General features: G+C 40.2%; 1 protein-coding gene across 2 annotated transcripts in view; it reads left to right on the forward strand.

The window, feature by feature from the left end:
- LOC146658061 (protein unc-13 homolog B-like) overlaps positions 1–17,123 on the forward strand; it is a 73,670-nt gene that overhangs the window by 29,770 nt on the left and 26,777 nt on the right. The window contains exons 14-23 of one of the 2 annotated variants that reach the window (XM_085426459.1): positions 7,268–7,336; positions 7,801–7,890; positions 8,655–8,795; positions 9,539–9,783; positions 11,332–11,417; positions 11,548–11,583; positions 12,399–12,440; positions 13,615–13,741; positions 14,243–14,339; positions 16,794–16,937. In XM_085426459.1, coding sequence (XP_085282585.1) covers positions 7,268–7,336; positions 7,801–7,890; positions 8,655–8,795; positions 9,539–9,783; positions 11,332–11,417; positions 11,548–11,583; positions 12,399–12,440; positions 13,615–13,741; positions 14,243–14,339; positions 16,794–16,937 — 1,077 coding nt within the window. The remainder of the gene's footprint in view (positions 1–7,267; positions 7,337–7,800; positions 7,891–8,654; positions 8,796–9,538; positions 9,784–11,331; positions 11,418–11,547; positions 11,584–12,398; positions 12,441–13,614; positions 13,742–14,242; positions 14,340–16,793; positions 16,938–17,123) is intronic. The other variant, XM_085426460.1, reaches the window with a different exon arrangement.

The following is a 17,123-nucleotide window of genomic DNA, read 5'->3' on the forward strand; positions in this document are numbered from 1 at the left end:
AGTAAAGAAACATAGAAACATTTTTCCTGTAACACCATCGTATTGATCGGTTCCTCCCGTCTTCTTCTGCCGTAATTCATCTCTGAAATCATGTCATCAGCTGATAGTTTTAATGCCATTGTTGAGAAGAGCAGGTGTGTGTGTGTGTGTGTGTGTGTGTGTGTGTGTGTGTGTGTGTGTGTGTGTGTGTGTGTGTGTGTGTGTGTGTGTGTGTGTGTGTGTTAGACTGGTACAAATATCTACAGACATGCTGGTGCCTCACACCTCCCACCTGTTTCTTGCGGGTGAAGCTGTACATTCTGTCAATGGGAACAGGATTCGCTGGATTTTTTTGTTTGCTCGCTTTCACATAGACCAACTTTCCTGGGGAACAATTACTGAGCATCTGCAGTGTGCTCCTGTTTGGCTTTGCCCCCCAAGCTGTTATACAGACCTGGGATCTCGCCGGCCGTCAGCCCGTAAAGTTGAAGACGCTGTGAATATCTTGTTTGACAAGTACTTTAATCAGAAAAAATGAAACTCTAAGGAGCAGCAGCAAACTTGATGAGCAATCCCTGCTCTTTAAAAGCACTTTTGCAGTGGAGTAGGTCACGGGAAATTGAATAGGTTCATGTAAGCTGAGTGTAAAATGTTTTATCTGCAAATTTACTGGATAATGGCAAAACTTACATTCGCTCCTCTGAAGTGGTTCTTTCATGGGGGGAGCTGATTTTTCTGAGTCATTTTGGGGCCATTTTAGACCCTCAGTGTGGCTGGATGTGAGTGGGAGCAGAGGCACTGTGAAGGTAGATGTCAGCACAGTGTGTTAGAAATGGGCTTTATAACAGCTATATAACAGCAGTTTTCCTGGAAGAACTACTGTTAAGTATCCATTTCATGGGTCAGACAAAAACAAACGTTATTAATATTTCATTTTATTTAGTAAACATAAACAGGGCGATGTTTGTGAACTTTAAAAACACCATCAATGTGGTCTGTTTTGTCATGAAGCAGGTGTAAATAATTAATCTTCATTTGCTCCTGTTATCTTTTGAGCGCCCTGTAGGGGAATTGCAGCCAATTGGCTGAAGGTGAAGAAGCTCTCTGTGGATTGGCTCTGCTGTTAGTGTGTATTTAATGAAGAAAAAGGAAAACCACTTGAATATGTTGGTTTTATTAGTAAGACTTGATTGTGCAAAAGTTACTTACAATATGCAAACAAATAAAACTGATTCCTTACAGGGAAACGTGCTGTGAGATCATCGTTCCACAGTTTTTGAACAGGATGTGACTTCCCGGTGTGTTTGTTTGTGTTATTAAACCAAAGTCATGTAGTTCAGAAGATAAATGCCCAAAGGGAAAAATAAAATGTTGTCAATCAGTTCCAGCCATGTCAACAAATGTCCCGGCTTTTCATCATTGCAGAGCCTTTTTCAGTTTTCCTCTGCAACTCTTTCAAAATGATAAGACAGAAGTAAAGTGCACTGGCAAGCCTCCATTATATCTGAAAATGGTGACCGGCGGAGCTTTAACAGCATGACACAGAGTAGTCTGTACATGGGTCGTCAGGTTGTCTAGGGTTAAATAAGCCTGAGAGCGTGTCTGGCAGTCGAATTATTCATGGTTTGTTACCAACTTCTGTTTGGCTTGTAGACTTATTGAAGTGTTTTTCTGCTTTGGGCAACAGTCTTTGCACGACCAGAGCAATACAAGCACTTTCCTTCCAAGATAATTTGATGTCATCTGCCTGCAGCAACTTGTTTAAGGTGCCTTTTATTGGCTTGTGGTGAGCGTGCACCTGCTCCACACGGGAAAAGCAGAAGCTGTGGTGCTGAAAGCAGCTCGCAGCGGTTTTCATTAATGTGTGGGGAAATTTCAGAAGGAGGAAACAAGGATGTGATTTGGGTTCATATATAGATAACGCTGAGATTGATCCCTTTGTTTAAACCCATTAGTAATAAAGTTACCAAAAATAATGTTTTTACACAAAACTTTCTCAGACCTCCCAAGATTCGGTCGAAGGCAGAAGGACACCGTCTGCTGGTCAGGACGAAAAAGGGTTCAGTAGAGAGAATAGAATAGAATAGAATACAATAGAATAGAATATTGATCCCAAAGAGGAAATGTATTTCTAGTAGTGATGGGTATCGTTTAGGTTTTATCCGATACCGGTGCCAAATCGGTACTTTTGAAACGGTGCCGGTGCTCAAACGGTGCTCAAACCGGTGCTTAAAGAATGGAGAACACAAAATTGGTCCAAAAACCTCTCATGTTCAGCTGTTTTTTTGTAAAAAGATAACAATGTTAGCCTTTTCTGCAGCTATGGGGCATATATGGTATCACTCTTGGCTGGAAGCAGTGCTTAAACAATGGAAAAAACACAAACTTTGTCCTAAACCTCTCATGTTTAATTGTTTTCCACTTTTTCTTTGGTCATTTTAGCCTTTTTGGCCAGGGTGAAGGGAGTATCTGCCATCAAACAAGAAGACAGCCGCATGTAGCTATGATGATGTTTGCTAGTTCACCTTACATGCATTAATGTAATAACGTGGTTAGCCTACTCAACGTAAATTACACACGAACAACATGAAGCTACTCACGCAGAGAAGAACGGCTGCTGCTGCATCATCATCCTCATCATTTCTGCTACACTGGCAGGGCTAGGGGCCAGGACTCTCCTCTTCGGGTTCTTGGGGGATGTTGCAAACTCCGGGTCCGATAACAGGCACCACACCCGCAGTAGATGTGCTCGGTGTGAGGTCTCGCAGCAAGCTATCAAATACGGCGCATTTCTGGGCTTTTGAAAAAAAAAACGCTATGCATTGCCAGGTGTTTCATCGGATTCTTGGTGTTACCTCCTTTGACAGTATCACAGTATCAGCTTAAAGCACTTGTTGCTGCTGAGTTTGCATCTTCTGCTGTGAAGTACAGCCAGACTTTTGACCGCTTCGCCTTGGGCATTTTTAATCTGTAGCTCTGCTCTAAAAGAACGCACGTACCTGGACCCGCCTACTATCCTCGGAAACGTAAAATGATTGGCTAGAAGTGTATCTCAGCTCAGGAAAAAAAAGCACCGAAATAAAGCACCGAAATGTGCGCTGCTTTTCGGTCTGGTTACTACCGTTTATGTCAGAACCGGTGCCATCATGGCACCGGACACCGGTACCCATCCCTAATTTCTAGTTTAAAAGTTCCAAACAGTACAGCCACCATATACATGCAAAGCACAACAAACCACAATCTGAGTAACGCTAAACATCAGTATAACTGTTATGCTGCACTCAGTGACCTCGTTAGTACAGACTGCTGTACAGATCACTGATTGAACAAGACACAGAGAAGCTCTTTATCTTCTAACAGAAGGTAACCGTTCATATTGCGAGTACAGGGTCGCACAGAGTAACCCTCGTTGTAACACTTGCTGTTAATAAAGAGTCAGGACTGTGATGGGCGTCGTGGCTGTGATTTTCATGGCTGTCTGCAACCTTCATCTCACTGTTACTGAGAGATCTCTAAACCGTGCTGTTATTCCATATCTGATTACACAGAAGTGTCATTTCTTTATTTAACATTTATTTAACCAGGAAGTTAACGTCTCTTTGTCAAGGAAAACTTCCCCAAGACGTCACACCATTACAGTGTTACAAGTTTAAAGTTAAATATCTGCATTTAAAGTAAATAATAAATAAATAAGCAAAAACAGGAGAACTCAAAGTAAAAGCAAAGCATCTACAGGTCTCCAGCTGAGCAGCACCACCTGAATGTCTCACAGGACCCCAGAACAAGACGAGCAATAATAGTGATCTAAGAAAAAACAGGCTTGCCAAATCTAGTCAATACAGTTTCAGTCATAATACAAATTACAGAAAATCCTTAATATCACAGTGGCTGACACGGCCGTCTTCTAAGAATATGGAATACAATGCAAATGTATTACATATATGTATCATATGTTTGTTTTCATCAGAAAAACTTATGACAGGAGCAGAGGACAGGAAGGTGTCAGCATGTGGGGAGGAGCTACAATAACAAGGCGTTCATTATAATCATTACCAAGAGAGGACGAGCGGCGAGTGTGGTGGACAAAGATGGGTTTGCTCTGGGGAAGGACACCATGGGGACGGTGGGATGTTTTAAAGGTCAAAACTAAGATTTGTCCTTTTTTCATGCTTTTTAGGTTAAAAGTGTTTCTGGTGTTTCACACAATCAAAGCGGTGACATTTGGCATGTTCATCACTTTAAGTTAAGGTTCTAGGCTGGTTACAGCTGTACGAGAAGGTTGATCAGAGATCAGTGGTAGCTTGGATAGCTTGGTGTCTCTATAGGCTGGCTACAACACACAGAGACAGAAACCTGCTGGGGTTTTATTTGTTTGTGTTAAAATGTTGAAATATTAGAATTCCCTCACCAAAACAGTGGGACGGTCTTCTCAGAGAGGCTTTTAGTGAAGCTGACCTCAGAGTAAGGCTCCGACACAGTTGAGGTCAGGTTCAGTAACTTGAATTAGTTGAGGTGAAGCCTAGCAGACGACTGCCTGCTGCTGCCTCCTCTGTGATTATGATCTGTCAGCAGAAGCAGCCACTACCTAATGGCAAAATTAGCTTTAGGGACCAACCTATTAACGTGTTCATCTCTTCTGTAATGTTGGACCTTTTAAAATGGGAGCTTTGGGAACTAACTCATCTGTGGAAATCTGTGGAAATAGCCACAAGGACCTGATGTATTTGGCACTTTTTGGTTTAATTTGCTTGCTTTCAGCAGATTTAATCCATCAGTCCTTCCATTTGCTTTTATTTATCCAGGGCCGGGGCACAGGGCAACAACCTAAGCAGAGAAGCCCAGACCTCCTTCCCCTCAGACACTTCCTCAGGCTTATCCAGGGGAGCACCAATATAATAAAACTCCAAAATCTAATCATCATAAGGATTACTATAAGCAGATGTCATTAATGTGCACCGCAGCGAGGCAGTGGTCCTTAATTCGAGCCTTCCCTTCCCTGGTTTAGGCTCCAGCACCCTGGCAACCATGGCTTTAAAAGATGATTTGAATAGCGTCCGACTGATCGCTGACCTTATGTTAAATTAGAGAAAAATCTATTTTGGAGAAACAAAATGCGCTCTTGTGTGTTCAGTATTTGGTGTCTTAATTAGGTTATTTTAATAGTATTGCACAGATAAATTGGTGCATCCAAGTTTCCCCAGCAAATAACTGTATTTACAGCAGCGGGAGGGTCTGTGTGGGAATGACTAAAAACAATGTTCCTGGTAATGAAGGGATGTGTCATATGGCTCAGTGGTGTGGTTTTAAAAGTAGACGACAGCTCTTTGTTACAGGGGGGAAAAAGTTACAAAAAATGTTTATTTCACAGAGTTTTGGATAGTAAATAAATAATATTAGCAGCTGAAGCTTTTTAAGTCAGATTTGATCTTGGGTATGTACTTGTACTAGTTAGTGGATTTCCCTCCTCCCTCTCCTTCATCTTTTCTCCTTCATCACCAAACTTGTCTTCTTACGTTCTTAACGGTGACTCACAAAGCTGCACCACACTGTGTATCGGTCTCTGTTTCAAACATGGTCATTAACTGTTTTCGTTGTTCCTGCCATCACAGGACGCACAGATAGTCACATTTTTTTAATTGCTCATTTGTGCCAGCTATTGTTGGCTATTGTCCATCGTTGCACCCCAGGATTAAAACAAAGGGAAACCCTGTGCAGTATGTTAACAATTCAGCTGTTATGCAAGCATGAGGGTTTACTTTTCTTAGGACACGAAACACTGAGAATCGTTACACAATCGCAATGCACCCATTTTAGTATCCACCTCTGTCCTTACCTGTTAGATAAATGTTTGGGTTTTTTAATAATTTGTAATGACTAACAAGAAAGCCTGCACTTCTTTCTTCTGCCCCCTCATTTTCTCTCGATTAAACTCAATATTTTCACCTCCTCAGTTTATCAGCCACGTCGTGACTCCCAGCACAGCAGAGGACTCTGTCCCTCTCCCAGTTTCAAGTTGCTTTATTGCCTTTCCATGTAAATACATCTCTGGTGCCAAAGCATATGAAGGAAGATAGAGGGGAAAAAATTAAAAATAAGCATTGGGGATGCCTGTACTGGCTGACTGGCCATCGATCACAGGCTGGTTTGATTCCTGGCTGTTCCCGTCCAGATGTCTTCCTGTATTTAACTAAGATGCAGAGCACCAAAGAGCTCTGCTGAACACTAACAGTTTTATTTTGTAAGTTCTACTCTTGGTTGGTTCGGTAATACCTAATAACAGAATGATCCTCCAGAACGCACTGTAGTCCACAGCAGGGGTGGAACATATGTCTTGAGTAGCTGTCTGATATGCAAAAGAAGAGAAATAACAGATGCGTCTGTTTAAAAGTGCAGCCAAACAAACTCACCTGTGAGAATTTAATGTGAAACTTTCTCCCAACAAAGTTTAAAAATCTCAGGAAACAGGAAAATGAAAATATGCACTTTCACCATCCCGTGAATTCTGCCTCACGCTGCATGCGTTGCTCCCTGAGTGGTAACTACACATTGCAAATAAGTTTACTCAGTCATCTCCTACATTGTATCTGATGATCTGTAAATTCCCTTTTATGCTCACCAGGTGAAAACTCTGCCTGTAGTTCTGATTCTGCTGAAGAATCTCAAAGGATGATCACAAACAAGTTCTGCGTGTACTCTCAGGCTGCACAGGAAGTCTTATATTTATGTACTTATACTGCTTATACTGTACGTCTCAAGTATTTTCAACAAGAGAGGAGAAAGTCCCTGAATGGTTGTTGCTGTGGTTGCTGTGGCTCATTAGGTAGAGCAGCGTGAGTGGTATGATCCCTGGCTCCTGCAGTACAGGAGCGACATATGGATCATCCATGAATATGTGAATGAATAAAGTGGTTTTAAAAATGGTCAAATGTTTTTATTAAAAAGCCTAATATAAATGCCAATCTATTTTTGTGTCCAAGTTTTTTCCTCGATTCAGCAGAGGTCATAAAGTGCAAAGTACCAGAAAGTGCCAAACCCGCTTTCCAACTTGCAAATATATTCATGCAGCTCAGTTTGTATTTTGCACATGCATAGAAAAAAGCACATCTCCTTTTTGACACTTTTGTGAGACGCATCATTCTTTTATCTCCACATCTCTTCTTTTTCTGCTTTCAAATTCTGTATACAGTATGTTCAGTAGAGACACACAGACTGAGGACATTCATGTCTGTCTTCCTCACTGTTTGACAGAAGTACAAGAATCTGAGTTTCTCCTTCTTTTTCCCAACAGAAAGACCGTTTTGTGAAGCTCCTGGATCAGCTGCACAACTCCCTGCGTATCGATCTCTCCATGTACAGAGTGAGTCAGAGCTTCCAGCTGCTGATAATAGTTTCTTAACTGCAAACAGAGAATACGGTCGTATTAATTCAGTCGTTCACAAGATAGCACACGATAGAGGGCAGAAGTCAAACTAGACTACACGGACTACTTACTACATATTTCACCCCCTTCTGCTGTAAGGCAGTTTCCTTATTTCCTGCCAAAAATAACAATAAAAAAATCACCCAGCTGTTGTCCGTTTTCTTTATTTTAAGTTAATTCTGGACCTACAGAAATATGTGAATATAGCATTGGTTTCCATTTGTAGCCAAACGTTTTGCTTGTTATACAATTGAGTGCTTGATTCGATGAATGTTACAGTTTCATCACCATTATGAACAAGAGTTACAGAATATAAGAGCCTAGAAGAGCCTGACCTAAATAGGCTGATGCATTTTAGAAGAAACATAATTAACCAAGTGTTCGTGTGTGTTTATGTGCAGAATAACTTCCCAGCCAGCAGCAAGGCTCGCCTCAGTGACCTCAAATCTACTGTGGATCTTCTCACCAGCATCACTTTCTTCAGAATGAAGGTAGAATCAGCTCATAGTGTATAATCACTAATATCATAGCACTAAAACCAAACAGACAAAACACTGCTGTTATATTATAAGGTTAGATACCTTTAATGATGAAGTATTGACTCAAAGTATTAAATGTATTTTATAGATTTTAGCTTGTTTATAGAGCTTATGTAGATGGATGGATAAATAGATGTTTTTGATACACTTTATATGAAATATACATTTTTTTCCCCTTTGTAATCAGGTTGGTTGGGTTGCTGTTGGATTAGGACATCATAGTTGCACTGTAGTGCAGCATGCTACAATTAAAAGCTATACTTTAGCTGTTAGCAGTAGCGCATGGTCAAAGTAGCTAATTATTTTACTTGAATCTCTCTCTTCCAATTATGTCCTTCCATCTATTGTCTTATCATGTTAATTACACCTTCCTCTGTCTCTTCCTCGCTCTCTTGTTGGGAAGGCTGTCCCTCCTGCTACACTTCTCTGTGGCTAGTGCTAGGAACAGCAAGGGCCTTATATTAGTTCTTGCTGGTACTACGGTGCAGCTGCAAACACAAAATTTAAAGCATTGGTAAAATAAAGAAAAGAATGTAAAATACAGTAACAATGTATACTATACAGAAACACTGCACTGCCACCCCACGTCCCCTCTCTGGAGATTATAGCGTCCTGCTTTTTATCAGGCAAATTTATATTCTAGATTAATAACATGATAACATTGATATTCACCCACTGTGTTCTGTCTTCCCACTCCAATACCCGGTCTCATGCAGGTCTTGGAACTGCAGAGTCCTCCCCGTGCAGCCAACGTGGTGCGAGATTGCGTCAAGGCCTGCCTGAACTCCACCTACGAGTATATCTTTAACAACTGTCTGGAGCTCTTCAACCGCCAGTTTCAACCCGCCGTCCAAGCAGTGAGTGGCTAAGTATCGACATGTTTTAAGCTTCCACAACAGATCAATACATCTTCTGGGAAATTTGTAAATGTTTGACTGAGAGAAGTGATAATACAACAGTATTTCCCATCAGCTACAACCAAACCCTAAACAATATGTCTGTTAGAGTGATAGAAAGCAGTAGTTTGCTCTCTATCACTATCCAGTGTTGTATAGTGTTACAAAGATCTATGAGTTACTTTTCATGTGACTACAGTGGTTTCTCCCTATTCTGTGGTTGATTTAACAATATTTAAATAAAGCAAACACCAGATTTAACTCTCAGTTTTTACATCAACTCCTCAAATTGCAATATTAATCACATTAATCTGCACTGCAGCCTGGTTTAAGTGATGCTCTAATGAACCCCTATCTGTAGCAGCCACAGAAATATTTCCAGAACAAGGGAAATTTTTAACCTTGCCAAGAAAGATTTTTGTATCAGTGTGTCTAAAGTCATTAAACCATTCGAGTCCCTGAATAAATTAAAAATATGTATTAATGGTGTTATTTTCAGCTTCATGGAGTGTACAAAATCTTATCACATAAATATGGAGCAAGAACATTTTTTAAAATGTGTCATATTATGATAAATTATTCATCGAAATTTCAACTGTCAAGAAAACTTCTGAACTTGTTTTGTTTTCTGCTTCCGTGTAGAACTGAAACATGTCAGGCAAGTCAATTCTTCCTTTATTTCATATTCTTTTTCACGTATGCAGCCCGAGCCAGACAAGAAAAAGAAGAAGAAGAAGAAGGAAAAAGCAGAGGGTCAGGAAGCTGAAGATGATGATGAAGAGGAGGAGGATGAAGAAGAAGAGGAGGAAGAGGAGGAGAAGAAAGAGGAGAGTCAACCGGAAGAGCAGGGCCCAAGCATCCAGAATCTGGACTTTTGGCCTAAACTCATCACACTCATTGTGTCCATCATTGAGGAGGATAAGAACTCGTACACACCCATCATTAACCAGTCAGTGTTTTCCTTTTGTCTTCTATATTCTAATTCTGGGAAGTGTGTTGTTGCAGAAGTTGTCTTCATGGAGCAGAACTATCAAGTGTATTATATTTTTGAACTTATATATCTATTGTAATGAATGTTTAAAGACATATAGTACATTTTATTCATACATAAGCTCATTGTGCTTAACACAAGATAAAAACATAAGAACCTGAGTAGGTTTTGCCTTAAGGCAGTGAAAACAGCTAAAACAAGACTGTTTACTACAAAAGTATAGAAGTATAAAAGATCAACTAGGAACTAAAGGTGGTAGGTATTTTTTAATAAAAAAAAATAATAACAAAATAAATAACACTTTTATTGTTGAGCAAACTGTGTGGTCTGTGGAGGTGCTAGATTAAAAAAAATCTCCAAAACACAAAAGCTTTGTACGTTGCAATAGAATCTTTTCTTTTGTTATAAACAATCTTTTTATTTTTATTTATTCAACTATTTTTACTGCCACAAGGCATTGCAAAACCAGGACAAGTCCCAGTAAATCTACTTCTGGTTTGCTATAGATCAATGGAAGTAACATTTAAAAAAAACCAACATGGCCAGGGTTGAACCAGAGCTTTTGATCAACAAGGTTTAAAAGTTAACAACATAAAACAATTGCGCGCTTGCAACTAGTGCAAAATGCTGCGGCACGATTTTTAAGTGGCAGAAGGAAAGTCGACCACATCACTCTGGTTTTGGCTTCTCTACATTGGCTTCCAGTTGAATTTAGGATCCGTTTTAAAGTTCATTTATTGGTTTTAAAATCTCTAAATGGTCTGGCACCTGTTTATTTGTCTGACTTGTTGAAGCCCCACGTCCCCATTCGTTCGCTTCGGTCAGCTGAGCAGCTGCTGCTTTCAGTCCCTAAGTCACAGCTGAAACTTGGAGGAGACCGAGCGTTCTCTGTTGCAGCTCTGATGCTTTGGAATAACCTTCCTCTCCATATTAGACAAACTACATCAGTGCCAGTTTTTAAGTCCTGATTAAAAACCTATTTTTATTCCCTGGCTTTTAACTCTGTGGGTAACTGACATTTTTATTAATTTTATTGCTCTGTCTGGTTTTTGCTATTTTATTCCTATATTTATATTTGTATTGTTCAGCACTTTGGTCTGCCAGGTGTGTTTTTAAAGTGCTATATGCATAAATGATGATGATGATAAAACAAACAGGTTTTAAAAACCAGACAGTGGGATCTGTGTGTGCTACTAAACTCAAATAACTATTTTTTGGTCAGTTGTTAGCTTAGATTAGAGCTTAACACAGATATTGTGTTCAAGTTAAGATATTAAATGATATCCTGGATAAACCCCCAATCGTATAATGTTTGGGCTCAGTGAAGCATAAGCAAAGTAACAGCAGCCAAACAGATGATCAAGACAAGTTTAAAGGGTAACATTTAACAACATTTCCAAAAATCCTTCAGATTCCAGTTACACTGGAAGGGAAAGGGGCTGCAGTGACCCCCATTACTTGCAGAGTAACGAGTATTTTTACTGTCTTACTTCTTTATTCCTCCAGGTTTCCTCAAGAGCTCAATGTGGGTAAAGTCAGCGCAGAGGTCATGTGGATGCTCTTCGCTCAAGACATGAAATATGCCCTAGAGGGTAAGACTATATCTTTGCATACTTGGACAGTATATGTGTGTGTGTGACAGAGACATCTCAGAGAAACCAACTCCTCCTTCTTCCCTTCTGCATTCACACTGTCTTTTCTTCAATCCATCATCTCCTACAGTGTTGGATAAGATTGACCACTACCACTGGAAAAATGGTGAGATTAGAGATAAAAATATGGAGATACAGTCAGAAAAGTCAGTAATCGGGATTCCAGAATAGGGTTAAACATCTCCTGAGACCATTTCTATAAAAACTTGTTCAAACCTCTCAGCACTGAGCTAAAACACACTGACAGTAAGCATCAGAGAGTAAGAATGTTCATTGTAATATCAAATAAAAGTGTGTGCAAAGTTCTGAGACTGTTGCTGATAAGGGGAAAATACAGGAAGCAGGTGTTAGTGTTTAACATTTTTAGAGCTGAATTATTGATATTTTTATAACATCAGTGATTTCCCAGGAGCCTCCACTTTAGAAATGTGTGGACTCTAGTTGGGTTCTTTCAAGATAAGTGCATATAGGTTAGTCATCATAACGAGCTAACTTCGCTACCTAACAGTCAGCTGAGATCTGCTTAGCTGCTCAGTATTCTGACTTTTGATCGTGTCTCACGTCAGACTTGTAGAAACTGTAAAAGTGTCCTAGTGTCCTAAAACACATCGCCTGAGCAGGTGTTTAAAGCTTGGCTGTGACCCTGTGTGTTGAGTTTAGATGATTTGTTTTTAGTTTTGTAGTTGTTTCACAGCAACAAAGAGGAAACTTGCGAAAAAGTAGATTTTAGTAGCAAATTTGACTGGTGGCTGGTTTTCCAGCCTTCTGTTTTGTGCGTAGTGTACTTTCCAGCTCCTCTAGTATTTTTCTTCTAACATGTTTTTCTGAAGCCGTTCTCATCTCAGTTATTGCTGCCACAAACTTGCTTCTCTTTCAGTTTCTATTCTTATTGCTTTTGTCATATTTCTGTTGCCATCTCAGCTCCCGCTACATTTCGTATCCGCAAAGTTGACTTCTACGCTGGTAAGAGTGTGTGTGTGATGAGTGTGCATGTACGCATTTCTTTTGTCTTCAGTAGTTTCCTAAGGGGTTTTTTTTTTTTTGCACCAGTAAAACTTATTTAACTGCATTTATCTTTTACTTAATTAAATTAGAACAAACATTCTCCCTTTATTCTATCTATGTGTGTACATCCTTCTTCATAAATGATGCAGATGTTGTTTCTCTGTATAATTTATCAATTTTTTTTAGGAGTGAGACAATAACGGAGAAAAACGACTGCATCAACTTGCAATCGTGAAAACCAAACTATTAGCCTGGTGGACGTATTACACATGTGTAGCAGTTTGAGTATTGGAGTTTTGTTTAATGGTAAAAAGTGTTGATATGAAAAAAGCAGGCATCTCCACGTTCAACCTGGTTACCTCAAAAACAGCTTATAACAGTTTATAATACTGGTATAATTATTAATGTTCAACATGTTATCAAATGATCTGTAACGTAATCAGTGTGAGGACTAGGGATGGGTATCGTTTAGGTTTTATCCGATACCGGTGCCAAACCGGTACTTTTGAAACGGTGCCGGTGCTTAAACGGTGCTCAAACCGGTGCTTAAAGAATGGAGAACACAAACTTTGTCCAAAAACCTCTCATGTTCAGCTGTTTTTTTGTAAAAAGATAACAATGTTAGCCTTTTCTGCAGCTATGGGGCATATATGGTATCACTCTTGGCTGGAAGCAGTGCTTAATCAATGGAAAAAACACAAACTTTGTCCAAAAACCTCTCATGTTTAACTGTTTCCCACTTTTTCTTTGGTCATTTTAAGCTTTTTGTCCAGGGTGAAGGGAGCATCTGCCATCAAACAAGAAGACAGCCGCATGTAGCTATGATGGTGTTTGCTAGTTCACCTTACATGCATTAATGTAATAACGTGGTTAGCCTACTAAACGTAAATTACACACGAACAACATGAAGCTACTCACGCAGAGAAGAACGGCTGCTGCTGCATCATCCTCCTCATCATTTCTGCTACACTGGCAGGGCTAGGGGCCAGGACTCTCCTCTTCGGGTTTTTGGGGGATGTTGCAAACTCCGGGTCCGATAACAGGCACCACACCCGCAGTAGATGTGTATCAAAATCCTCATAGATTTTAAACCTGTCTTTACTTTGGCTGTTGTGGCTGTTGTTTTTTGCAGAACATGAGAAGCATAAGCTCTGTAAGACTGCTGACTACATGAACCTGCACTTTAAGGTCAAGTGGCTGTACAACGAGTACGTTAAGGAGCTGCCTGCCTTCAACGACGCTGTGCCAGAATACCCTGCGTGAGACCGTGTTTTCTCTCTCATTATTTCTCCTTCAGACAAAGGAGAGCTCTTGTTGATTGATTTTTCTGACTTTCCAATTAGATTTGGTGTGATGTTGCATACCAAACACACTCGAAGCATTTCTCTCTGGGTTTTGACACTAGAAATATGGAGGAATAATAACATTAGAGTTATCAGCGAGCACATTTTTTTCCCAAGGCCTTTGCTCTGTTTCACAGTTTAGATAACCAAAATTCAATAGGTTCACGGAGAAATGACCTTTTAATACAAAGGCACAAGATGTTTTTACACTTAAATATTTCTGTTCTACAAACTATAACATGTGGATGTAAAATATAAAACGCCAAACAAATCAGGTAAATTAGAACTGCAATGAAATGAATTTTGGACAGCTGAGCTTTGAAAACGTTTTCAATCTGCAAACGTTCCAGTTTTTCAGGCTGTCAAAGAGAAGATTAAACTTTGTTTAGCTTTGTCTGTTTCCTATTATTCCTTCAGATGGTTTCTCCAGTTTGTCCTTGCCTGGCTCGCTGAGAACGAGGAGGTATCCATGGAGTTTATGCATGGAGCGCTGGAGAGAGACAAGAGAGAAGGGGTGAGTCAGAGACTCGGGAGAAATTATTCTGTTTGCTGAAAGTTGTCACGTCATCGTGAGCAAAACAAAAGTGTCACAGACTCCTTTGAATAAGCAACAAGTTTATCGTCAGAGCTCTCTGTTAGAGTCTGAATGAAGACGTACGCAGGGAAGAGGAGGTAGTGCTCGGTCAAACACAGGATTTTAATCCAGAAGAGCTCATTTCATGTCATGTTTGAAGAAATCTTCGGGGTGGGGGTGGTGGAGTATCAGCAGGCTGGCTGTGATGGGCTGATCTGGCTAAAAAGCCCATTGATTATGTAAACATAAACCAGTGTTTTACCAGCATCATTTTTGACTTTTTGTTAAGTGGATGAATATTTTTTTTAAAGCACAAACTGTTTAATAATCTGTGGATGCATAAAAAGCGAGACAAAAACGTCATCTTGCAGCTCTGATCCTGATCTTGCTTTTTTCCACGTCATTGTCGTGATGATCATGGTCAAAAATCAGATGTGTGTGTGCTCTAGTTTTATCAGTCTGGGCTGCAAAACCAACCGTATTATTTTTGTTGCTGCTGTTTTTGAACAAAGGCTTACGTCAGAGCTTGTAGCCTTACACGGTTTCGTTGTGTCAAGCCTCACTGTCAGCCCCCGGTCCCTTAGAGATCTCCCACACTGTCCTTAGCTGAAAGTCAAAGCGCTGAGGCTTCGGGCACATTCGAGTATCTGGGCTGAGCACCGGCACAGCGTACACGTGGGTTCCAGCCTTTATTCAGGTGTGCCTCTCGATAAACACATTTGGCACTCCTGTTTATTTGTGGGGAGCTGGTGGGAGGAGATGTTATTGCTAGTGAAGCCATGTGAACTGATGATGTGCGGACATTATGAACGTCATGGCTACGCTTTCTAAATAAAGGTATGCGTACGTCTCCGCGTGTAATAAAAAAGAGAGATTTTTAGTTATGCATTCCTTGTTTTTCTTGTCAGTTTCAACAACGTCGTTATCCGAGCATCAAAAACTGTCCTCTTTGAAGAAAATGTATAATTTCACTCTATAAAGTTTCAGTGAACGTTTCTGTATTTCCTGTAAATTGAATCAGAATTGAATCATGGGAAACGGGAACGATTTGCTGGCTTCTCGCTTAGTGAAAATGAAACGTTATGTTTGTGATCTCGTCCATTATGAGCGATATTACTTTACAAGGTTTGCCTAAATGTGATAAATTTATGTTTTCTTGCCATTTGGACACTGCTGAGGTCACAGTGCTTACATGAGGCAGAGGAGGGGATGTGAGATGCAAAGTGGAAGGTGACGCACATCCTAAAAATAAAAAAGCACAAATATAAATGACTCCAGAAGTTTCAGACATCCTGATAAAAGATCGCATGAAAGCTGCTAAAATGTGAGCATTTCTGTTGCAGGTTGTGCCTGTGATTTAAAATATATATTGTCTGGCTGTTGTTAAAATAAACCTACAAAACAGCACAAGCACATCTAATACCACATAACAGATACAACCTGATTGTGCTTGATGCGCCCAGCAGCTGAGAGCACAGAGGAAGAGTTGTTGATCATGTTGTTGTCATGGCACCAGAGTGCAACCGCAGTAGAAAAACGATGCAGTAAAAAGGAAAGCTTTCTGCAGTAATGACAGAATAAAAGACCGCTTCAGACTCGTGACCTTTTGTTCAAATTCTCCCTTTGGTTCCTTCTGCTTTTGGACAACTTTTCGTAGATTAGAAGAATGATGAACAAGTGTTTGTCTGCCTCCTGTTGGTCCCCAAGCTGCACTCTGCCGTCCTATTTGTTGGTTTATTGTGCTAAGACAGCTATTGTGTGTCCTAAAGGAGGTTTGGCCCTTTTTGTGGCCTGAGCAGGTGGTTATTTTCAGTCATGCTCACACGGCTTGGCCTGCATGTGCATTTTCAAACATCGAAAGATTAAACATTTATATATGTCTGTGAAGGTTCTCAGTCATCCAGGTCATCGTAGTCAAAGGATATAAACCTAGTGGGTTACTCCCACTAGGTTTATATCTGGGACTCTCCACCATTTGACCTTAGAACTGAAGAAGCTTCTCGGATGAGAGGTGAAACGTCTTCAAGCAACTTAAAGAAGTCCAGACGCTTTTCTTTGCAAGCTCCTTTGAAAACGTTTAGATACGTTTTTTCTCATTTTATCTTGACTCATAAAAATCATTAAGAAAGTGGTAAAAATGGAGCATAGAGGTTACATAGTTGCAGGTGGATGTGATGTTGGAGCTGAACCTTTTGTGGAGTATATAAGATGCAAAAGAGCAATACATCGAAAAGGGATGTAGGTTTAATATTAGTATTTGAAGAATACGGTACATTAAATGAGAGAAGGGGAGGACGTACGAGTCAGCAAGGAGGAACACAGCGTAGGGAGACTGTTTGTTTTTTTTATTTGTGTCAAAGTAAAAAAAATGTCCTCTTGTTCCTCTGTCTGCAGTTTCAACAGACATCTGAGCATGTTCTGTTCTCCAGCTCGGTGGTGGACATCTTCACTCAGCTCAATCAGAGCTTTGAGATTATCAAGAAACTGGACTGCCCTGACCCCACGGTGGTGGCACATTATAACAGACGCTTTGCCAAGGTGAGCCCCGTGCCTTTGTTTAGAGCCCATTTTGTAACTTTGGTCTCTGCAACACTGAAAAACATCTCAGATCTGACAGCATCTTAGTTTTTTATTCATTTCTCTGTTTTCTGCTGGCTAAACGCGAACATATGCAGAGACCATGTCTCACATTAGGAGCATATTAAAACATCCTTTTGCTTTCCA

Source organism: Rhamphochromis longiceps, linkage group LG12, assembly GCF_057381845.1.
Source record: "Rhamphochromis longiceps isolate RC_006_pf linkage group LG12, R_longiceps_female_GT1.1, whole genome shotgun sequence".
NCBI classification, from domain to species: domain Eukaryota; kingdom Metazoa; phylum Chordata; class Actinopteri; order Cichliformes; family Cichlidae; genus Rhamphochromis; species Rhamphochromis longiceps.